Source organism: Oryctolagus cuniculus, chromosome 18 (genome assembly GCF_051225735.1).
Source record: "Oryctolagus cuniculus isolate XC-2025 breed Fujian yellow rabbit chromosome 18, ASM5122573v1, whole genome shotgun sequence".
Classification (NCBI taxonomy): Eukaryota; Metazoa; Chordata; class Mammalia; order Lagomorpha; family Leporidae; genus Oryctolagus; species Oryctolagus cuniculus.
Window position 1 is genome coordinate 23,333,580 of NC_142884.1, and position 23,210 is coordinate 23,356,789.

General features: G+C 60.3%; 1 protein-coding gene across 21 annotated transcripts in view; it reads right to left on the bottom strand.

Moving 5' to 3' along the window:
- Positions 1 to 13,377, bottom strand: part of LOC149120855 (protein Aster-A-like) — a 426,501-nt gene extending 413,124 nt beyond the window's left edge. For 8 of the 21 annotated variants that reach the window (XR_016224928.1, XR_016224925.1, XR_016224927.1 and 5 more), the window contains exons 1-12: positions 12,872 to 12,938; positions 11,923 to 12,213; positions 4,522 to 4,732; positions 4,420 to 4,440; positions 4,067 to 4,151; positions 3,868 to 3,971; positions 3,683 to 3,778; positions 3,061 to 3,141; positions 2,356 to 2,468; positions 2,054 to 2,207; positions 1,482 to 1,680; positions 703 to 846 (exon numbers count right to left, since the gene is read on the bottom strand). Coding sequence is in view for 7 of the 21 variants with exons in the window: in XM_089319547.1 (XP_089175673.1) it covers positions 703 to 846; positions 1,482 to 1,680; positions 2,054 to 2,207; positions 2,356 to 2,468; positions 3,061 to 3,141; positions 3,683 to 3,778; positions 3,868 to 3,971; positions 4,067 to 4,151; positions 4,420 to 4,440; positions 4,522 to 4,732; positions 11,923 to 12,213; positions 12,872 to 12,897 (1,525 nt within the window). In the remaining 14 variants the exon portion in view is untranslated. Of the gene's footprint in view, positions 1 to 702; positions 847 to 1,481; positions 1,681 to 2,053; positions 2,208 to 2,355; positions 2,469 to 3,060; positions 3,142 to 3,682; positions 3,779 to 3,867; positions 3,972 to 4,066; positions 4,152 to 4,419; positions 4,441 to 4,521; positions 4,733 to 9,997; positions 10,153 to 11,232; positions 11,520 to 11,922; positions 12,214 to 12,871 lie in introns of those variants that run through there. The other 13 variants (XR_016224921.1, XR_016224918.1, XR_016224920.1 and 10 more) reach the window with 5 other exon arrangements.
- Positions 13,378 to 23,210: the final 9,833 nt, after the last annotated feature.

The window sequence follows — 23,210 nt, forward strand, 5'->3', positions numbered from 1 at the left end:
ACCTGAGATGCAGCCTCAGTTTCCCCCCTTGGGACCAGTCCTGGCTCCGCTCCTGAGCACCTGACCCAGGGACCTGCCACCCCCCTACACACTTTACCTGGAAGCCCCCAGCTTCCCCTCGCTTCCCGGCCCCACATGCGCATTGCTATCTCCCTAGACCTGCCCCTCTGAGACCCTCTCCCAGGGATGGCCCCACTGGAGCCCTGGCCCTACCTCCCCTGCTGTCGGCTGCTCCCAGCTCTCCTGAGCGCTGCTCCTGCCCAGCCGCCCACCCCCACCCCCGCCCCGGGGTGCCTGGCCTTGGTCTCCACATCTGGTTCAGAAGTAGCTTGGTGAAGCCTGACCCTAAGCCTTTTCTTTCTAGAATATTCTATGGCTTCCAGGACACCAAGCACTCTTGCTTTTCCAATTGGTCCCTCTGCTGCTTCCGCACCAGGGCTGCAGCCTCACCCACAGCACGCTACAGGGCTGGCCCCAAGGGGCCTCTCCAGCGTCTGCCTCCAGCCCCAGGGCCTTTGCACGCCTGCTGCTCCTCTGCACACCCCCTCCCGTTGCCCAGCAGGACCGTCACCATGGGCCCCGTCACTGAAGCAAGCTCGGAACCCCACCCTCCCAGCAGGGAGGAGGCAGCGCCACACCGCGCAGCAGTGCCCACGCCCCGCAGCAGTGCCCCGGCCCCTCCGCTGGGCCCCGCCCCCTGACCTGTGAACTTGCACTGCTGCAGGAAGCCCTGGAGAAAGGGCGAGTCTGAGAACAGCATCTGCTGCAGCCGCTCAGCACCCACGTGGAAGACGGAGTTGATGAGGAGCCGGCCCGAGAGGTCGGGCAGCAGGGCGGCCAGCTCGGCTGGGGGCCAGCAAGGGACGGGCGTTGGCGGTGGAGGGGCAGACCCGGCTCCCCGCCACCCGCCAGGGCCCAGCCACCGGCGCCACGGCCCGGCTCTGGGAGCAGCACACACCCCCAGGCCCAGCCAATGGGAGTCGCGGTGATGACGGGGTGGGCGTGAGCGCCTTTGCGGCTCTCAGGCACTGATTGGCTCATTCTCCAAGTCGGACCAATAGGAGCCAAGCCCGGGGCGGCTGCCGCAGGCACTGGGAGAAGCTTGCTGGGTCGGTGCTAGGTGTGCCTGGGGCCAGGCTGTGGCCTCTCAGCCTGACACAGGTGCAGCACCCATTTACACGTGGCAACGCGACAACCCCATTGTCACGGCTAACATCATTTTTCAATGAGGAAGACAAGGACCAGAGAGGAGACCGGGATTTGAACCCAGGCCCCTGCCCTCCCAGGTCTACGTCTTATTCACCCTGGCAGCTGTGTGCCTGACAGTTTGACAGACTTCCACCTGGGTGGTTGGGGTTGGACAAGTCCGCCCCTCCACCCCACCCCCGCGCCCCAGCCCTTGGGTTTTCAGCCTCCTGAGCCGGCGGAGGGAGCGACGTCACCGGTGTGAGCGACGTCGCCGGTAATGGAAGCAGCCTCACCTTCCTCCCCGGTGGATGAGGAGGAGTTACTGGTGTCCGTCAGGAGCTCCTCACTGGGCAGCAGGTCCAAGGGGCCCAGGGAGGCGGGCCCGTTGGGCGGGGTGGGCTCTGTGCTCGGGGGTTCCACCAGCGGAGTGGCAGTCTGGCTGGACGGGGCGTCTGGCTGGCTGTCCGTCGGCTCTTCCTTGTCCTCCTCTGCCTGCAGAGAGAGGCCTCGTCCAGCCTTGCCCACCTGCGTCCCGGCCGAGGGCCCTGTGCCTCCCCGGGCAGGGACTCACAGCTGAGCCCACCGGGTGAGGGCTCCCCTTGGTCCCTACCTCGCCTCTCATTTTAGATACTTGCACGTGAGGCTTTCTTGCCTGCCCTGGCTGTCTGTCCTGTGCGTACCGCATCCATCGCCCCACCTCCTGCCCCTTTTGCTTCTTCACTCGGCCCATCTCTGACCTGTTCCTCCACCCCCACCCTCCTCACCCCCCAGCCCACTCCCTGCCCCCCCGCCCACCTCCCCTCCTGCTCACAACCTTCTGTCTGTCCCTGTCTCCCGCTCTGGCCCCAGCATCCTCTCTGCTCACCCCATGGTCGGCATCGCTGCTGGCGTGGGAAAGGTTGGGGGTGACACGGCCTCGGCGCGAACCCACAGGGCTTGGTTCCTGGCTGCGGTCAGCAGCCCCTGTGGTCGGGGCGATGTCGCTCAGGGCAATCACATCTCCCACCTCCTTGGGGCTGCTGTAGAAAGGACATGGAAGCCCTGCTGGATGCTTGCGATCCCCCCCCAACCTTCCAGGGTCTCCCAGACCTTGGACACCCACCTCAGTCCACCCAGAACTGCAGGCAGCCCCTCCGGCTCTCCCCCGACCCCCAGCCTCTGACTCACCCGAGACCGTTCAGCTGCAAGGGGCAGACGTAGTCCTCGTCCTCGCTGGTGAGGCCCAGCTCCGAGCCGTAGCACTGATGCACCAGGTGCCAGAGCTCGCGGGGACTCAGCGTCTGGGCACGCAGGGGTAGGGTTGGCCTCACTCCAGCAGGTGCCCCACCAGCCCTGAGCCGCAGCAGTTCCTCTGGCTACCACCAGGGGGCAGCCTGAGCATGACTTCTAGCGCCAGATCCAGTGCCCCCTCGCTACCCATCTGCTAGGAAGCCCCCTCCAGGCCTTGTGTCTGGGGCCTGACCTCCTGCACTGTCCCTCTCTCAGGCTCCTGAATGGGGTCCTCCGGCATTTTTGCTCCTGGGAACAGCCATGGCTGGAGCTACCCCTAGGGATAAGAGCCCCGACATGGCAGGACACGGGGCAGCATGGTACAGCTGGAGGAGCGGAGCCATGGCCGGCGGTGGCAGACCCGTGCAATGACGTCCTTCCTCCCTGTTTCCACCTGGGGGGGGGGGACCCTTGCCCCAGCGCCGGGGTTCACACCAATTCTCTGCCATGGACTCTGCTCAGGGGTCTGGGGCGGGAACCCTTGCCTGCCCCCTGGTGGCGGCTATGTAGGAAGCTGCAGGTGCACAGGACCTGGTGCCCACAAAGAGCCGGGGGCCCCGGGGGGCCACTCCTCGCCCCAGCCCAGGCCTCACCCAAGGCTACCTTTTCCAGAAGCGCGTTCTGCCAGAGGCGGAAGATGAGGAGGAAGCAGCGGTCCCGGGCCCCAAAGGAGGTGAAGAAATGCTGTAGGGGAGAGAGGGGCATGGGCGGGCAGCTCCGTCCTCGGCCCCCAGCTACCTGACCCCTCTGTTCACTCCTCCCTGCATTCATTCTGCACCACGCGGATCCCGTGCCAGCCCTGAGCAGAGGGACGCCGGCCGGGGTCGCCGTGGTGACACTGTGGACAGTCCCAGGCAGGGTCAGCCTGTGGTGGGTGGGGCTGCGATGCGGGGAGCCCTGGGCCCTGTCCTGGAGGTGACCCGCTGATCCACGCCCGGCCAGCGATACACAAAGAGACGTGTGCTGAGAAGTCCTGCTCCCCACTGTCCTGCCCCTTCCTCAGGGGTGACTTGGCCATCCTGTGACCACCAATCAGCATCCCGAGATGGGGGGGGTAGTGAGGGGCGGGGCATTAGGACCCGGACACCAGGAGAATCTGACCAGTGTCCATCCCGAGCAGAGTCTGGCAAAGCCGAGACACAGAGCAGGTGACAGCCCCAAGAGCAGCCCAGGGCGGGCCCCCGGGAGGGAGGAGGCGGGGTCAGTGCGGGCCCCTCCGGCCCACCTTCTCGCTCTCCGTACAGATCTGGATGGCGTTGGGGATCAGCTTGGCCGTCTTCTCCTTCTTCAGACACGTCACCTCCTTCAGCTGGATGGAAATCTATGGGCGCAGGGAGAGGTCAGAGCGGCCGGAGCCCGGTCCACCCCGCCACACCGGCGCCGCCCCGCCACACCCGCGCCGCCCCGCACCGTGGTCTCCCAGCGGAAGATGTTGCTGTAGAAGCAGATCCAGTTCTCAGAGAGATAGAGGCGGCCCTGGAGGAGGATCTCGCGCTGCAGGGCGCAGGAGTAATCTGAGAGCGAGAGGACAGACATGGGACACCCGAGTCAGCGGGCAGCAGCGCTGGGGGGCAGGGGGCCGCGGGTGGGCCTGGGGCGCCGGCCTCACCCACGATGAGCCGCTCGGCCTCCGGCAGCTTGCTGAACAGTTTCCGGAAGTCCTCGTTGCGCTGCTTGTAGGTGGGGCTCAGCATCTGCGGGGAGGGCACGCATGGGGGGCGGGGCGCACTGCAGCCCCGCCCCCACAAGCCCCGCCCCGGCGGCTTAGCGTCCAGCCCGCAGCATTGCTGCCCCTTCCTGTGCCCCTTCAGCCTCACCAGGTGGGGACAAAGAAGGGGCTCACGCAGCACCCGACAGCAGCACAGGACAGGACGGGACCCCAGGTCTGCTCATCTCAGCTCGGCCCGCACCTGTCCCGGTCTCTCCCCCAGCCCCCAGCGCGCCCCCTCGCCCAACACTTACACTGTACCAGCTCTGCATCTTCTACAAGAGACAGAACGAGAGGCGGGGTGAGTGCCTGACCGGGCCGCCAGTCCTCCCAGCCCCGGGCGCGCCGGCCCCCACCTTGCTGTTGCGGATGAAGTTCCGGCTGCCCAGGCTCTGGGTGCTGGGGGTCCCGGGCACTCCGCCCTTCTCCGAGGAGCTGTCCGACCCCTTCTCCACCATGGTGCCTGCTTCGGGCTCGGGCGGCGGCCGACTCGGGGGCAGGAGCTGCAGCCGCTTCCGCAGAGATGGAGAACTGCTTGGGGTGCTCCGGCCTGAGTGGGGGGTGGTGCTGGGGGCAGGGAGAGGATGGGGGCTGTTATGGGGGAAAACAGGCTGAGGTCTGGGTCAGGACCATTTCTCAAGGCCCACCTATCGGCCCGTCGATCCTCATCTGTCCATCTGTCCATCCACTCACACATGCCTCTGGCCACTCATCCCATCCACCCTACCCACCCATCCCAGCCAATGCCGGCTCACCCATCTCTACCCATCATCCACCCACACACCCCGTCCACCTGCCCAGCCACCCACTCTGCGTCCCAGCCCAGCAGTGTAACCCACAGTACGTGTCCAAAGGGCTCTGCGCCTTGGTCACTTCATCTGTAACCCAGGGATGGCGAACACGGGGCCTCAGCTAGTTGTTTTCAGGGTTAAACGAATCAACCCTTGGGGAGTCCTTCTGGTAGGGCCTGATATGCAGCGAGGCTCCGCGATACCCGCCGCGGTTTATGAGCTCATTCCATCACTCACACCATGAACACGCACTGAGTAGCGGCTTCCCACTTAGTTGTCCGAGAAATTAAAAAAAAAAAACAAAAAACCTCAGCTTCTCTGTTGTTTCTTTTCCCACTTCTTGTTTCCAACCTAATCCCATCAACTTTGAGATCTATTCCCATTACTCTTATTACGCCCACTTCTTCCCGCCCCAGCTCCGTCCCCTCCCACCTGGCCCCTCCTCCCTGCTCCTGTCCCTGCCCCCCCCCCCCCCGGGCTGCTTCCCACCTGCAGCCCGAGGGGAGCCTGAGTCGGGTCAGGTCCTCCAGGCCCAGAGCTTTGTCCTGGACTGCACCTTGCTCCAGCTAAAAGCCAATGGATGTCCTAGGACTGGGACCCCCACCCCCAACGCCATGCCCTGCCCCCTCCACTCCACTCCAGCCGTCCCTGCCTCGTGGAGCCTCCCCAGCTTCCATCCCAGGCCAAGGGCTCTGCATTTGCGGAACGTCCACCCACGCCCCGGCATAAGCGGCTCTTATTCACTTCCAACGCTCCTCCCTCCTGGTCACACCCCACACTCTGTGAACTCGTCCTGTCAGCTTATTCACTCTGCTTATTTCCTGCCTCAGACCGAGCGCTACAGGAGGTCTTGGTGGCCACTGTGTCCCCAGCACCCCGGGTTGCAGGCGGCACGTGGCAGGTGCACAATTAAACGTCAGTGACGCAAGTGCGCCCGAGCAGAGGCTCCTGCCCCTGGCGAGCTGAACAAACAGAACACTCCGGTGAGTGTACAAACACCAAGTGCAATCAGGGCCGCGGGCCGGCTGGCGGAAGCTTTGGAGGGACAGCCAGTGTTGACTCCTTATCAGGAACTGTGTATGATTAATTTTATTGTTCTGCAAACACCCCTGCGCACTCGATGCTATCGTCCCTGCCGCCATGGAGGAGGAAGCTGAACCAGGAACCAGTCGCTAGAGGACGCGTGGCCGGCTTACTGCAGGGCGGAATTCCAGTGCCGGGCCCCACATCCACCCTGGGGTGCGGGTGGGACTCCCCCAGCCACTCAGGGCGCCCTGAGCTGGTCTCTCTCGCCTCCAAGCCTCAGCATCGGCCGTTCCTGGGCCCACGCCATCTTCTCTTCTTCTTTGCCTTGCAGATTCTTCCACGTTCTTCGAGACTCTTGCTCCCACGGCCCCTCCCTTCTCCGTGGCCCCCGGACAGCACACACATGCCAGCCCTGGTGACTCTGGCTGCCTCTGGTTCACAACGGGTCCGCTTCGTGCACACGTCTGTGGGCTCCCAGCTGGCAAGCCTTGGTGTCGTCGTGGTCACCGCCCTGTGCCCTGCCCTGTTCTGGACACAGTGCAGCTCCTTTGCCTAACATGAGGGTTCTTCAAAATAGAAAAAAGCTCTTGGAAAATGGAATTGAAAGATAAGTTTATTTTGGTGCAAAAAAACCTTTCAAATCCATGATTGCGAGGGAGTCTTCAAAAAGTTTATGAAAAATGCAGATGATGTGTACATGGCAACATTTTTAAGCAAAAATAAATGCATCCCTTCAATTCCATTTTCCCAAGAACTTTTGCAAAGTACTTGCTTACTTAGAAAACCAACTTGCAGAACCAAATAAATGAAGGCAAAAACTGAACCAATGATGGCGGGAGCCGCTGCTACTCCCAGGAGCCACCACAGCCGCTCAGCTTCCTCCCTGCCCCCACTGCCTGCTCACCACCTGCAGCCAGGCTCTGCCCTCCATGGCCGCACCTCCCTCCAATAAAATAAAAAAGTCGAGGCAGGGCTAGTCCTTCTCCATGCACAACCTCTGCTCTGGCTCTTGTCCTGAGTGTCCCCTCTGCCCCCAATGCTCTCCCTCCCACATGTCCACGGGGCTCCCTTAGGCCTCCAGGTCTCAGAGGGGACTCCCCCAGCACCCACTCGCCCCTTCCTCCTTCTCTGCGGGCTCCCCTGGGCCCCTCTGTACCCCCTTGGTTCTCCCTGCGGGGAGTGGCCCCAGCACCTAGCATGGGGCCGGCATCTGCTGCTGAGATGAGAAGGAATGACAGACTTCCTCCCGGCCCCACCCAGAGCTTGTGCTCCCCGAGGTTTGCACCTTGCGGCCTGGCACTAGCAGCTCTGGAGGGGGCAGCAGCAAGGGGCCTGGGCCCTGGGGGCCTGGCCGGCTTCCAGGCTCCATGTTGTCACTTCCTCCCGGTGTGACCCTGGCCCAGTGTTTGGACGGGCTCGTGCCTCAGTTTCCTCGTGTGTGCAATGGGACTACTAACGGTACCCAGCTCGCGGGGTTGCTCGGAGGGGAAAGGGAAGTGAGAGACCCGAAGCTCGGGGCCTAGCAGGTGCCCTGCAGGGATGGGTGGACAGAAGTGATGACCGGGCAAGTGGCCGGGCCACCTTCCCAGCCATGCGGAGCCAGCTACCATGCCGAGCCTTCCCGGGCCCCAAGCGACCTCAGCAGCCATGATCAGCCTCCGTGTACTGCCTGCCCCCTAACTCCAGTCACGCACTGTCTAAAGGCCCAGGCCCTGGCCCTGGGGACGCAGCAGCAAGCACCATGGGTGCAGTCCCCCGCCTGCAGGGTGGCAGACACAGACAGCCGGGGAGGAAACCCGGAAATGAGGGTGCTGACCACAGACAGCGGCCGGCGCAGCAAAGCAGCGCCACTCGGCCAGCAGCAGCCGCAGGAGGAAGCTGCTCCTACTGCACGTTCGGGGACCCACCCCGCCCCCCATGGCCCGGGTCAGAACCTGATGCCCGTGCCAGTTTGGGGACCACAGAGATAAAGGATGGACGTAGCTGCTGAAGTCAGAGTCAGCCAGGGCCTCGCTGGGCAAGGCTCGCCTGGGCTGAGCTCTGGGGACAAAGGACAGCTCTGGCAGAGTGGGAGAAGTCCGTTCTGGGGCAGGAACATCAAGTTCAGGACAGGGCCAGGCCTGGCAGGGCTGAAGAGGAGCAAGGTGGCTGTGGGGGCTGCAGGAGGAGCGCAGGGCACAGGAGTGTGGGCTTCACTCGGGGCCCAAGAAGGGGCGCACTGCAGCCTCCCTGGCCTCCCACATACCCGCCCAGCTCGTCTGAAGCCACAGTCTGCAGCGGGAAGCCTGAGGCCAGGGTCAAGCCCAGGGACAGAGCAGGGCTCGCACCCCTGGTTCTTGCAGGACAAAGGGGAAGTGCTCCAGGCCCTGGGGCTGCCGGACCTACCAGCCGACTGCAGCCCAGTGAGGGGAGGAGCCCAAGTGGCTGCAGAACCGTTATGGGGGGTGGGGGCTCAGTAAGAGATGGGATTCTTGCACTGCAGACCCCCCCCCCTTCCTGGCCCTTCACCCACTGCTGCCTCGGGGCAGACAGACAGACAGACAGACACACACACACACACAGCTCCTGAGGGTCACAGAAGCCCAGAGAACCCCAGATAAAATACACGCACACACGGGCCCACCCCAGTCTCAGCGGACAATGGCAGGCAACTCACAGACACAAAGGGAGGCACACACAGAAAACACAGCCCCCCCCCCGTGGGGGCAGGGGAGGGCGCCAGCGACCAGGTCAGCCCACACATGCCCAGGGTCCCTCTGCCCCCTTGGGGTCCACCATCTGGTGCGGAAGACAAGGCAGGAGCCAGTGCTGCAGCGGCAGGGAGGCGGTGGGAACCCTGCCACCCAGCCGTGAAGGGCTCGGAGCACCAGGGAGCTGTGCACACACCTGGAAGGCACAGCGGCCAGGTAACGGACCGGAACCGAGCACCGACATCATTACAAGCCCTCCCCGGGGCCAAAGGTCAGTAATTACTGCGGCCTCCACAGTCAAGCACCCAAGCACCGGGCAGGTTGTGGGGGGGGGGGCAGGCTCACAGCCACGAGGGGCCTCTCTCTCACACACAAAGAAAGTGGCAGAGGGTCTCGCGGCGGCCCACACCCGGCAGCCTCACAAGGGATACACACAGAAATGGAAACCCCGGGAGCCAGAGCCACACACACACACACGGCACCTGGGACACACACAGATAACTCAACGTTTGCACACGAGGCTAACCTAGAGTTTCAAAAACCAATTACAGGCGCACACCCGGACACACCGCAAAGTCACAGCTGGACACGGACTGGTAACTTACACCCGGAGCCACAGGCGGAACTGGAGGTGACCGCGTGCGTGCACACACACACACACACACACACACAGTCACCGAGGGCCACAGCCGCTACACACCCCCACATGGAACCAGCCACACACGCAGGGAGATACAGGAGACACAGGCACACAACCCCAGAGGGTGGGGGGCACGATCAGACACTCGCTGAGGGTGGCAGAGCCGCGGAAGGCAGCAGAGGGGGCCTGCACACGCGCACGGACCCGCACTACTGTACACAGGGACACACACGTCCAGCTGGAAACGCACTTGGGCACGCGGCCCTTGGGCCACGCAGGAGCCCCGCCCCCCGCAGCCCAGACCCACCAGGCCGGCGGGAGAGGGCCCAGCCGGCGGGGTGCTCGCCGACTTCCCTGCATCCCGGGCCGGCCACCCAGGCAGAGGCCAGCAGTGCCTGCGCGCCCTCCCCGCAGGCGGCGCTGCCCGCAAGAGGAGCCCCCAGCCCGGCCCAGCCAGCCAGACCCCCGCCACCGCCACCCAGCGCCTCGCGGGCCCGCAAAGGCGACCCCCTCGGAGTCGCCCCTCGGGGGTTGCGCCCCAGGTGCCCCGCGCCGGCAGCCCAGACCTAGGCCCACGTGCGCCAGCGCTGGACCCAGCTCGGCCGCGCCGCCCCGCAGCCGCGCAGGCGCCCCCTCCCCGGCGCCCGGCCCTCAGCCCCCCGACGCCGGCGGCCCCGGTTCTTACTCGAACATGGATGCGGCGCGGCGGCGCCCCGGCCGCAGGGCAGGGCAGGGCAGGGCAGGGCAGGGCAGGGCAGGGCCCGGCTGCGCGGGGCTGGGCTGCGCTGGGCGTCCCCGCAGGGCACCGGCCTCGCCTTCCGCGGCCGCCGCCCCCACCCGACCCTGCCGGCCGCACAAAAGGCCGGAGCCGCGGAGGCCGCCGCGGCGTCAGCGACTCCCCTTCCTCTCCCCGCCCCGCGCGTCACGGCGCCGCCCCCGCCCGCAGCAGCGCGCCCAGGGCGGCCGCGGCCTAGACGCCGACCGCCGGGCTGCGGGCCGAGCAGGCGCCGGAGACGCGGAGCCGGCGCGCACCAGGCTCCCGGGCCCTCCAGGAGACCCCCGCGAGGTTGGCGGCGGCGGGGACTGACCCCAGGCGTTGGGGCGCCCGGAGCTGGCGGGAAGGGATTTGGGGGTGCCGGGCCCGAGAGGATCCCGAGGCCTGGAACGTCCAGCCCTGGCAGCCAGACGGCGTCAGAATCCAGCACCCCCTTGGCTGTTGTCTGTGCCAGTCTCCCCGGGCCACCGCGCAGGGCCGCGCTGGCGGGTGGGAAGGGGCTGCTGGGTGGCCTGGGGCCTGGTGGCTACGCAGTTGGGTGCCGCCCCCCTGCTCGGTGGCCGGGGCCCGTGGCCACTTGTGCGAGCCCAGGCACATGGGTCGTGGCCACTTGTGGGAGCCGCTGGCTCCTTGCCCGGCCCCTGGGGTCGTGAGGCCCACCTCATAGCTCCTAGGTAGGCTGCCCCATTCCCATCGCGCCCTGGTGGGTGGCGGGCCCACGTGTCTGTCCCCCACCCTTCTCTTCCCCTCACACCTGCAGAATCTAAACTCTTCCCGGCCCCCAGCCTCGCTGGACTCCCCCTGGCCTGGCCGGGCCTCCTTCCTTTCCCCGGTCTACTGCTCCCCTCCCCGCCCCCACAGCCTGTTCCCCACCTGCATCTACCCTCAGGCTCCGGCCGGCCTTCCCCCAGCTCCTCCTCTGTCCCCGGCTCCCTTTGTATTTCCCCTTGCCTGTGTCTGCTTTTGAGATACCTTGACATTTCCGAGCAGGGCGTATCAATTTCACACGCGAGGACCAGGATGTGGGGGGGGGGAGGGGCAGAGGCAGATATATCTCTTTTGTAAAGACAGAAACCATCAGAGCCACAGCCCACGGCCCCTTTTCTCCATGCTCCAACCCCCTTGCTGTCCCTGTGTAGCTTTACCGTGGGCTCTTGGGTCCGTGTGCTAACACTCCAGGATGCACCTGCCAGCCCTGCTGCAGCCCGCCTCACAGGTCTTTCAGAAAGATCTGCCACCAGAGTCCTGCTGGATCATTCTGCGGCTCGCTTTTCTCGGTCACCACGGGGTCTGAGGTTCTGGAGCTCAAACTCTAGTCCTAGGGCGTCCGCTGCTGCTGGAGCCCACCACCCCGGCTGCTTCTTGTTCTGTCCTCGTTGGGCCTGTGGCCCCGAACGACCCAGTTCCTGTCTGCCTGGGCCAGAGGCTGTGTTGTGTTTTGCTTGCCTGTGAGCTACGGCAGGAAATGCTTTTTATCCCAGCCCACACTTCAACATGTACGTCACGCCGTGTTGCTTGCAGGAAACCGCACGGCCCCGCCATGCCTTGCCCGGGCTGCTGTTTTCAACTCTGTCCTGTTTCAGTTTGGAGACCAAGCGCTCCTTGCGCGGGGTCCTGACCCGCAGTGAGCGGGCCAAAGGCTGACTCATGGTCACCGCTACCCACGCACTCTCTCCTCGCTGCTGGTTTGCTGTGCTGCCTCTCAGGCCCCCGTGGGGTGAGGCCACACGATATCCAACCTGCAGCAGGCTCGCCTGGACACGGAGAGCCCATCCAGGAGTCTGAGCTCCCAAAGAGAGACCCCCGCCTCTCCCGCCCCCCTGCCCTGGTCTCACCTGTCCTGGGACAGGCTGTCCAGGTCCGAGCTGCTCAGCCGCCCCGAGCGTCGCGGGGCCGGCGTGCAGGGGGGCGACTCCCCGTCACTGGATGGCGTGACGTGTATGGAGGGCACCTCCAGGAACCTCCAGGGCCCAGGGTCCAGGCTGATGGTCGCGCCATCCTGTGGCTGCCGCTCTGCAGGGACGACAGGTGGGTCCCGGATGCTGCTCTGGTCCCCTGGGGGCTCCCAGGGCAGCGGGGGCAGGAGCTCGGCCTTAGGGAGGGGCTCGGCCATAGTGGTGTGGACGCTGGGGGAGAAAGGCGAAGGTAAGAGGCCCTCGTCCAAGTCCCCGTCAGCTCGCTGGTGATAAGCACGGTGTGGGAGGGAGCGAGGTCCGAGCGGAGGCCCCCTTCTGCCAGCACCCTCCTGGTAACTGCAGATCCCGGTACAGCATCCTTGGATGGCTGGGCAGGCCCAGCCCGGGACCTGCACACAGTAAGCGCTCACTCCCTGGCTGCTGCTATCCCTGGGCTCGTGGTGCCCTGGGCATTCTGTATACCCCCACCCAAGCCCAGCGTGCCCTCCACACGCAGGCCTGCGGGAGGCTGCTCAGGCTTGCAGACAGGCAGAGTCCCGGATTGGCTTCCCTGTGTGCTGGGCACCTGCTGCTCCCAAGACAAAGGGAGGGTGCCTGCTGCCGCCACCATCGCCACCTCCTCGGCCTGTAAGGAAGCCAGGCCAGCTCTGGTGGCTGTGGAAGTGGTGTTGGTGACCACTTGGGTCCGGGGAGGCCCAGCCAGAGCCCATCTGTCTGTCTGTCCTTTGTTAGAACAGCAAGGGCTTCTTGGTACCCAGCTGCCTGGAGGCTAAGGAAGCAGGGCCTGGGAGACCTGGGGAGAGTCCCTGTGGTGTGGGGGTGACCCTGAGCTTGGGAGCCAGGCCCCCTGGGGCCCCGACAGCCCTACCTTACGGCTTCCACTGCGGTAAGCATGGAGACCAGGCCCTGCCTTGCCCCGTGGCGTCCTGACCTTCAGGCCGGGGCGCATGCGTGGCTGGAGTCGTGTTACCCTCTGGCCAGCTGCTCCTGGGAGAAGGGACAGCGAGGGTGGGGATGAGGTGTGCGGCCAGCAGGAGGCTGCAGAGCCGCCCCTCCTGCCCCCCTGGACTGCCCAGTGGAGATGAGGGCTTCTCCCGCAGCGCCCTGCCCGAGGCGGCCCTGTCTGCCCAGAACGGCTCCTCCAAGTTCGGAGATCACCCCCAAGTGGCCCGGTTCTGGTCCTCATCTTCCCACCTTGTTCTCGGCAGCCCGGACCAGGGAGGCAGTGTCTGGTCTGTGGAAGCCAGCGTGGTCCTCGGCTGAGGGCGGGCACTGTCCCTTGCTCCTCCATGTTTGTCACACTCGTGTGAGGGTTGACACACACTGAAGAGTGCCTAGATCAGCTATGATGTCTAACAGCAGAGTGAGCCCCGGGAACTCCAGCCCCGGTAGGAGCCCTGGGACTGCCTCTGGGCCCCCGCCAGCCCCCACTGCCTCCGCTCCCCGAAGTCTGTCACCCTCCTCTTGACAACTTTTCTCTTATATATTTTTGATGTTTGCTTTTTCTTTTTTAAATTTTTAATTTTTTTCCCTTTTTAATACTTTTTAATCACATTGGTGTGCATCCCTAAACAATATTATTTTGTTTTGGTTTGGTTTTTGGTTTTGTTTGCTTTTGAGGTTTATGAAATGAAATCATACACCCTGTGTTATCTTCTGAGACTTGCTTTTTTTTTTACTCATAATTCTTTTTTTTATCTTTTTAAAAAATATTTATGTTTTTGAAAGGCAGAGTTAGAGGAGGGAGGGGAGAGGGAGGGGGAGAGAGAGAGAGAGAGAGAGAGAGACCAGTCTTCCATCCACTGGTTCACTCCCCAGATGGCTGCAACAGCCAAGGCTGGACCAGGCTGAAACCAGGAGCCTGGAACTCCATCTGGGTCTCCCACGAGGGTGACAGGGGCCCCAACACCCGGGCCACCTTTCGATGCTTTTCCCAGGCTGTTAGCAGGGAACTGGAGTGGGAGTGGAGCAGCCGGGACTAGAACCAGCGCTCGTATGGGACGCTGGGGTGCATGCGTTGGCTTACCCCGTGGTTGTTGTGCCACCACACAGGTCCCAGATTTGATCTGTTTTTTTTTTCTGCTGCATAGTATTCCAGCGTGGGCATGCATCATCACTGATTTATCCATTCTTCCTGCCCATGGACTCTGAGTTATTTATGGTTTTCTGCTAAAATGGACAGCGCGATCACGAATGGAGAAGCCACCTCCCACAGGTTGCCCAGCCACAGCTGCCTCACCTGCGTGGTTCCATCCAAGTGCCTGCGTGGGCTCCCTTGATCCAGCACTGGGCTATTGTCCATTGTCTCAATTATCTTAGCTCTGTGGTCAGTCTTGGTATCGGATAAAGGGTGCCTTCCTCTCACTCTGATTGTGTCAGAGTCTGTCTAGTTAGAGGGGGAATTTGATTCTGAATCTATAACCAATAATTGATATTTTTAAAGATTTTATTTATTATTTGGGAGGTGGAGTTGCAGACAGTGTGAGGCAGAGAGAGAGAGAGAGAGAGAGAGAGAGAGAGAGAGAGAGGTCTTCCATCTGCTGGTTCACTCCCCAAATGGCCACAACAGCCAGAGCTGCGCCGTTCTGAAGCCAGGAGCCAGGAGCTTCTTCTGGGTCTCCCATGTGGGTGCAGGGGCCCAAGGACTTGGGGCGTCTCCCACTGCTTTCCCAGGCCATAGCAGAGAGCGAGATTGAAAGAGGAGCAGCCGAGACTTGAACTGGCACCCATATGGGATGCCGGCGCCACAGGCGGAGGATTAACATACTGCACCACAGTGCCGGCCCCCGATAACTGATATCTTTACAATACAGGTTGAGCATTCCTACCCCAAAAATCCAAACTCTGGAATGCTCCAAGATCTGGAGCCTTTTGAATGCCAACATGACACCACAAATCTGCTGGCTCCGTGGTCACCAAGTTTGTACATAAGATGATCAAGAACATTGTGTTTAAGGTGTCTGTGAAACACGAATGAGTTTCATGTTTACATCTGGGTCCCCTCTCCATGATATCTCATTATGTATATACAAGTATTCCAAAGTCCCCAAGTACCCCAACATCTCTAACACTTTCGCTGCAGGCATTTCGTTAAAGGAGCCTCAGCTCAAACTGCGTTTCCCAAGATGTCCACATGGGGTCGCTCTCTGTGCATGTTTTTGCGATATTTCACCGTCTGTGTTTAGATATTTTAGATAACGGTGAGATACACCCATAGTGTTAAATGTACCATCCTAGCCACTTTTAAATGTACTATTCAGTAGTATTTTAACTTTGGTAATTCGTGGCTTTTTAAACTCTTTGGTTTGCAGGTAATACAGAAAAGGTATGAAGCATAAATGTACAGCATAATAGATAATTATAAAGGACCTGGGGCCCCACCGCCAGGGGCCAGAGCAGGGGTGGTACCAGTGCCCTCGAAGCCACCGTGCCTTTTCCTCTGGAGACAAGCATGGCCCTGAAGCCTAGGGTAACCCCTTCCTTTTATTTCTTCTTATTCTTTCTTAAAATTTATTTGGGAGCCTGCACGCCCATCCACTGGTTCCCTCCACTTTTGCCTGCAGTGGCCAGCGCTGGATCGGACACCGGCATCCCATCTGGTGTCTTAGTGCCAGGCCAAACACTCACCTCTGCTTTTCTTTAATTGTGTGTTTTGTTTTTAATCTGAAAGAATTAGAGACAGACAGGGAGACAGCGATCTTCCACCCGTGGATTCCCTCCTCCAGTGGCCAGGAGCCTGGAGCTGCTTCTGGGCCTCCCGCGTGGGGGCAGGGGCCCGAGGACGTGGTCCATTCTTGCTAGGAAAGCTCATCTGTGGTGACTGTGGGTCTCCAGTGGAGTTGCTGGGTGGGCAGCTGTCCACCCGGCAGGGGGAAGGGGGGGTGTCCCGTCCCTGAAGGTATCCAGCCGCCAAGTTGCCCCTTGTGTCACGGCGCCTGCGTTCGCCGGGCCGGGATCCGCCCCTCTCTCCTTGCCCAAGGTTATCGTCTGCAAGAGCTATCCAGGCGGGCCCAAGGCTCTCTCTTGGGAGAACGGGGCTGGTAGTCCGCGTCCTCTTTACTTTTCCGCTCTCAGCCCTGGCACACAGGGCCGATTTCTGAGTAAAGTTCCTGCCTCCCACTAGGGCTGCGGAGAGAAGAAAACTCATTTGGACGTCATGTCCTTGCAGACATGGCCAAGTGCCCGGTAGGAATGCCCGTGTGTTTCCTGTCTTTATCAGTTCCCTCGATACCATCCATTCTACTCGGTTTTCTCTGCAGGGGCTCCCAGGGTCCCCAGATCGCCCTCTGCAGTCCCCTCCCAGCCTGCAGGGGGTGCTCGTTGGCTGGTCCAAATCCCAGGCCGTTGCTACAGACTGCACACGTGGAGTGGGCACCAGGAGAGGGTCCTCTTCTCTTACGCAGGGCCTCCACAGCAGGTGGGCCTATGTACTTCTGGCAAATAACAGCAATATATTTGCACACCCCAGATACAGGAAGATTGGCTGACTACCTTTTTTTTAGGATTTGTTTTATTTATTTGAAAGGCAGAGTGAGAGAGAGAGGAAGAGATCTTCCATCCACTGGTTCCCTCCCCAAGTGGCTGCAATGGCAGGTGCTGGGCTGGGCTGAAGCCAGGAGCCTGGGACTCCAACCCGGGTCCCTCACATGGGTGGCAGGGCCCAAGCGCTTGGCCATCTTCTGTCGTTTTCCCAGTGGGTCAGCAGGGAGCTGGGTTGGAAGCAGAGCAGCCAGGACTAGAACTGGAACCCTGCTATGAGATGCCGGTGTTGCGAGCTGTGGCTTAACCCGCTATGCCCCCGACCATATGTGCTTCTTTTTAATTAACTAATTAATTTGTAAGTCAGAGTTACACAGAGAGAGACGCAGAGACAGACAGAGAGAGAGGTCTTCCATCTGCTGGTTCACTCCCCAATTGGCCACAACGGCCGGAGCTGTGCCGATCCGAAGCCAGGAGCCAGGAGCTTCTTCCAGATCTTCCATGCGAGTGCGGGGAAAGACTTGGGCCATCTTCTACTGCTTTCCCAGGCCATAGCAGAGAGCTGGATCAGAAGTGGAGCAGCCGGGTCTCGAACTGGCATCCATATGGGATGCCAGCACTGCAGGCGACGGCTTAACCCACTACACCACAGCACTGGCACCGACTGTATGTGTTTCTAATGAACTGTGGCTTCTGGGTTTTCCCCTGAGTATGCCCACTTGGGTCTGGTAAGTTCTGACCTTTTACTAAATCCTGCCCACATGCTCTCTCTGCGGAAGGTTTCTTCCCCAGCTGTGTCTAATTGAACCAAGTTCCTTCCCACAGGCTCCATTCTGGAGAGCCCCAAATCCTTCAGAACATTCCAGATCCTTGGGTTTCCCAGCCTCAATTCTTTGTGACAGCCTTAAGTTCCATTTCCACAGAGCAGATGCATCCGTTTGTGCCAAGTAACGGTACCAGGGCGAGCGGGACAGCCCCTCCACCCCCCGCCGGCCTCCTACGGCTTCCGCTTCTCGAGAACTTGTACTTTGTCTTTCTGGCATCTTGGACCCACAGGGCCACAGCCCTCACAGCAGACGCCCGGTCCAAGGCCGTCTCCTGCCCTTGAGCTTGGGGCTGCCTGGCTGATGTGCTCAGAGTTGGCCAGGTGTTAGCACCTTGCCAGGGGCAGGGAAACAGGGCGTGACTTTTTTGTTTGTTTTCATTTTATGAACCAAAGCACTAAAAGGAAACAGGGCGTGACTTTTTTGTTTGTTTTCATTTTATGAACCAAAGCACTAAAAGGTTGGCCTCCTAAGGGCTTCTTGCCTCTCCCTAGTTTCTTTTTCTGCACCGACTTTCCTGTTCCGCCTTCTCGATTTATGTATTTTATTCCTACTGATATTCTGGGAAGGGAAGGCCTGTCCTGTTTCTCAAACCCCACAGAGATGTGGGTGTTTGGTACGGGAGTTGGGTTGCTGCTTGGGACACTTGCATCCCGTGTTGGAGTTCCCGGTTCGATTCCCAGCTCCTCCACTTCCAATCTAGCTTCTTGCTGCTATGCATTCTGGGAGGCAGGCTGGAGCCCCTGCCACCCACATGGGAGACCCAATGGAGTTTTCTTGGATTCTGGCTTCGGCCTGACCCAGCCCTGGCTGTTGCAGGCATTTGGGGAGCAAACCAGAGGATGGAAGTTTCTCTCTTTCTCTGCCTCTTGCTTCCTCTCTCTGTCACTGTGCCTTTCACAAATAAAAAAAAAGAAAAAGAGGGCCGGCGCCGTGGCTCAATAGGCTAATCTTCCGCCTTGCGGTGCCGGCACACCAGGTTCTAGTCCCGGTCGGGGCACCGGATTCTGTCCCGGTTGCCCCTCTTCCAGTCCAGCTCTCTGCTTTGGCCCGGGAGTGCAGTGGAGGATGGCCCAAGTACTTGGGCCCTGCACCCACCGGGAGACCAGGAGAAGCACCTGGCTCCTGCCTTCGGATCAGTGGGGTGCGCCGGCCGCGGCGGCCATTGGGGGGTGAACCAACGGTAAAGGAAGACCTTTCTCATGCCGGCGCCGCGGCTCACTAGGCTAATCCTCCGCCTAGCGGCGCCGGCACACCGGGTTCTAGTCCCGGTCGGGGCGCCGGATTCTGTCCCGGTTGCCCCTCTTCCAGGCCAGCTCTCTGCTGTGGCCAGGGAGTGCAGTGGAGGATGGCCCAGGTGCTTGGGCCCTGCACCCCATGGGAGACCAGGAGAAGCACCTGGCTCCTGGCTCCTGGCTCCTGCCATCGGATCAGCGCGGTGCGCCGGCCGCGGCGGCCATTGGAGGGTGAACCAACGGCAAAAGGAAGACCTTTCTTTCTCTCTCTCTCTCTCTCACTGTCCACTCTGCCTGTCAAAAAATTAAAAAAAAAAAATAAAAAAAAGGAAGACCTTTCTCTCTGTCTCTCTCTCTCACTGTCCACTCTGCCTGTCAAAAAAAAAAAAAAAAAAAAAAAAAAAAAAAAAAAAGAAAGAAATTGAAAATTAAGAAGAAGAAAGGTGTTGTCTACAGAGGAGATGCCGACCTCAGGAGGCTGTGGTCCGGACCCCACGGGACTGTCTGCAGCGAACGCACCACTTCCTCAATGCAGGGCGTTCGTCTTTAGCAACAAATTCTCCTTCGCTCATCAAAGCAGCACCGGGAAACTAAGCCAAGAGAGGGAGACTGGCCGATGAGTCCCTGAGATCAGCTACACGAGAGGCGCCACTCAGCGGCCCAGGTTCGACGGAGGGGAATTTCCATCCACTGCAAAGGTTTTCAGGCTGGCTCCTGTGCCCAGGACAGACACATCGCGGCAGCGCCTCTGGACAGTGGTAACTGAGCCGTAGGCACGTCGCGAGCCTACAGTAGCCAGCGTGAGCCTACAGTGGAGGAGCCCACAGCGCTGGTCTGCGCAGCAGGGGGGATGTGGTTACACACCTCCGGGGCCTGCGGAGACTCTAATGAGATAAGGACAAGGCTCAGCGCAGACGCCAGCACTCACAGAGCGGCCAGGGCTCTCACGCCTATTAGTTTATGCTCCCCAGGGGCTGTTTCAGTCAGTGTCTATGGTCTGTGGTTTCAACAACCGCGTTATAGAAGACACTGGAAACCGGATGCGGGGGAAACAAAGCCAGACCGAGTGGGAGAATCCTGGAACGCTGGCTGCTTCCCTGCTCTGTTCGGCTCGGGGTTATTTTGCCACAGCTCTTAGTGGGAAAGTACTTCCAATGAGAAGATGATGCACGCTTGTTTGCAAAGAGAACAAAGAAGGGAGGAATGGGAAAGATCCCGCTTTGCTCCATGGCCAGGTTTTGTGAGAGGAGCCCTTAGCCGAGTGTGGCTCGTCCCTCTTCCCTTTTTATGTATTAGGGTTATATATATATATTTTTAAAGATTTAGTTGAAAGTCAGAGTTACACAGAGAGAGGAGGGGCAGAGAGAGAGAGAGGTCTTCCATCCACTGGTTCACCCCCAATTGGCCACAGTGGCCGGAGCTGCGCCGATCCAAAGCCAGGAGCCAGGAGCCAAGAGCCCCTTCCAGGTCTCCCACATGGGTGCAGAGGCCCAAGGACTTGGGCCATCTTCTACTACTTTCCGAGACCACAGCAGAGAGCTGGATTGGAAGTGGAGCAGCTGGGTCTCAAACCGGCGCCCATATGGGATGCCAGCGCTTCAGGCCAGGGCGTTAACCTGCTGCGCCACAGCACCGGCCCCTAGGGTTATACTTTTTAAGACAAGTTTTAAAAGTCAAATGGAGCCTGTCTTAGCAGGAAGCAGCCGCTCACATCCCTTACAGGCCTGCAGACAGGGCGGGAGGAGGGCGACAAGTGTCTAGGTGCACCTGTGACACTCAGAGGGCCCCCCCGCCAGGGGACCAACATAGTTCACAGACGCATGTGGACCAGCCCCGCGTGGCCGAGAACTTCAAGATGGGGGTCCTTCAAGAGCTGATTAGACAGGTGGATTGATGCCAGCATCATGGGAGGGGGTTAGTTCTCTCTGGAGTGGGACCCTGAGGGAAGGATGGGCTGGGCCCCCTTCTCTCTCTCTCTCTCTCTCTCTCTCTCTCTCCCTGGGCAGAGACACTGCCTGTCCCAGAAGTGCAGCCACAACTTAGGTCTCTCCGTGTGCTCTCCTCCCGTGTTTCTAATGAACAAGATCTTGCTACTGACTCTGTGATGAACTGGACCAGACAGAAGCTGGGAGCCACACTTTCTGGGTGTCCTATGTGGGTGGCAGAGGCCCAAAGACCTGGTCTATCATGCACTGCCTTCCCAGACACATTAGAAGGGAGCTGGATCAGAAGCAGAGCAGCTGGGACTCGAACCAGAACTCTGATATGAGATGCTGGCATTACATTTTTTTTTTTTTTTTTTTTGACAGGCAGAGTGGACAGTGAGAGAGAGACAGAGAGAAAGGTCTTCCTTTGCTGTTGGTTCACCCTCCAATGGCTGCCGCGGCCAGCGCGCTGCGGCCGGCGCACCGCGCTGATCCGATGGCAGGAGCCAGGAGCCAGGTGCTTTTCCTGGTCTCCCATGGGGTGCAGGGCCCTAGCACTTGGGCCATCCTCCACTGCACTCCCTGGCCACAGCAGAGAGCTGGCCTGGAAGAGGGGCAACCGGGACAGAATCCGGCGCCCCGACCGGGACTAGAACCCGGTGTGCCGGCACCGCAAGGCGGAGGATTAGCTTAGTGAGCCGCGGCGCTGGCCAATGCTGGCATTACAAACAGCAGTTTAACCCGGTGAGCCCCAACACTGGCCCCAGCATTCTATATTTTAATCTGTGCACTTAAGATTCACACACTTTTCTGTACGTATGCTGTTATCTCAATAAATAAAGGTAAATATAAATTCAATGACAAGTTGCAACGGATCATTATCAGCTGGGAGCTGTGTGGAAGTGGGGCAGCCAGGACTCCTATGGGATGCGGCATCGCACATGGTGGCTTAACCTGCTGCACATGGTGTCCGCCCAGACGTTCAAGTTTTACATCGCACGTTTTTATCACTGAAATAATTGCTGCACATTTTTTTTTAACATTTTTTCTGACAGGCAGAGTGGACAGTGAGAGAGAGAGACAGAGAGAAAGGTCTTCCTTTTGCCGTTGCTTCACCCTCCAATGGCCGGCGCGCTGCGGCCGGCGCACCGCGCTGATCCGATGGCAGGAGCCAGGTGCTTCTCCTGGTCTCCCATGGGGTGCAGGGCCCAAGCACCTGGGCCATCCTCCACTGCACTCCCGGGCCACAGCAGAGAGCTGGCCTGGAAGAGGGGCAACTGGGACAGAATCCGGCGCCCCGACTGGGACTAGAACCTGGTGTGCCGGCGCCTCAAGGCGGAGGATTAGCCTAGTGAGCCGCAGCACCGGCCACATTTTGTTTTAGGAGCAGCGTCAGAAGAGCACGGTCCAGTTCTGGCGTGTCTGGGGCTCTCTCTGAGAGACCAAATGCAAGCAGGAAGGGGGGCTACCAGCACACAGCGGAAGTCCAAGGAGACCAAGAAAAGCCGAGAGCGTGCCGGTGCTGATCTGAAGCAAAGCCGTGGCCGACACGCCAGAAGCCGCACTCCGGGACCAGAGGATGGGCACACTTCCAGCTAAATAAAAAGGAAGATGTTTTGCTTTGAAACTATCCTTAACTACAGGAAGTCCTGGAGACCTTAGCAGAAAGAAAAGCAAAGAGAGGAAAAACTAAACAAGTAGAATAATGAGCAGTAACAATGAGAAATGCATGGGAAAATCGAAACGGACAGCGATCGTACGAAGCAGCACAGTTTTCGGGTTTCAGGTTAAAAAGAGCTACAATCCGGGATCATAACAACCCTGAAAGTCACGAAGAATGATTCGAACCCTAAAGGCTCTAAAAATCTTTGCGTTGTTCAAGAATAAGAAATATAAGAAATCATGACGTTACACGTGTCACTCTCTGGGTGACAGGAAAGGACCCGGAACAGGAATTGGGCCCCACCTCGCGCACCACACTTTCTCTTGGATTAAGGATTTTACCTGTCCATTTCCCTTCCCCTTGAGTGAGCTGTCACCCAGAGAGGCATTCCAAGGACAGGCACGTGTATGGTGCACAGCCCGTGGGCCCGGAAGGGGAAAGCCCAGGAGACAGCGCCACCTGCAGGCAGAGCGGCAAGAGCGAGCCCCTCACAGTGGCAGGTGGACGTGCTGGGAAAGGGGTTGTTTGACTGACAGCCAGGCTAGGGGAGTACCTCGAGGGGAGGCGCTGTGGCCCTGGCTTAGCTCCCTGCCCTATCCCATATCAAAAGGCCAACAGGGGGCGTGACAACGGGAAGGTGGAGGGGTCAGTGTTTGGGACACGACGTTCCATGTCAGCGTGCGTGGGGTCAATGCTTGGGACACGACGTTCCATGTCAGCGTGTGTGGCTTCGAGGTCCAGCTCTGCTCCCATCCCAGCTTCCTGCTAACCCGCGTCCTGGGAGACGGCAGGCGGTGGCTCAGCCACCCACAGGGGATCTTGGGCTGAGTTCCAGTCTCCTGGCTTTGGCCTGGTCCAGAGCATTTGAAGAGTGAACCGGTGGATGGGCACTCTGTTTCTGTCTCTGTCTCTTCTCTTTCTGTCTGCCTTTCAAATAAAGCAAAAAATTTTTTTTAATTTAAAGAAATGAATGAACAGGGGCCGGCGCCATGGATCAGTAGGCTAATCCTCCGCCTGCGGCACTGGCACACCGGATTCTAGTCCTGGTTGCTCCTCTTCCAGGCCAGCTCTCTGCTGTGGC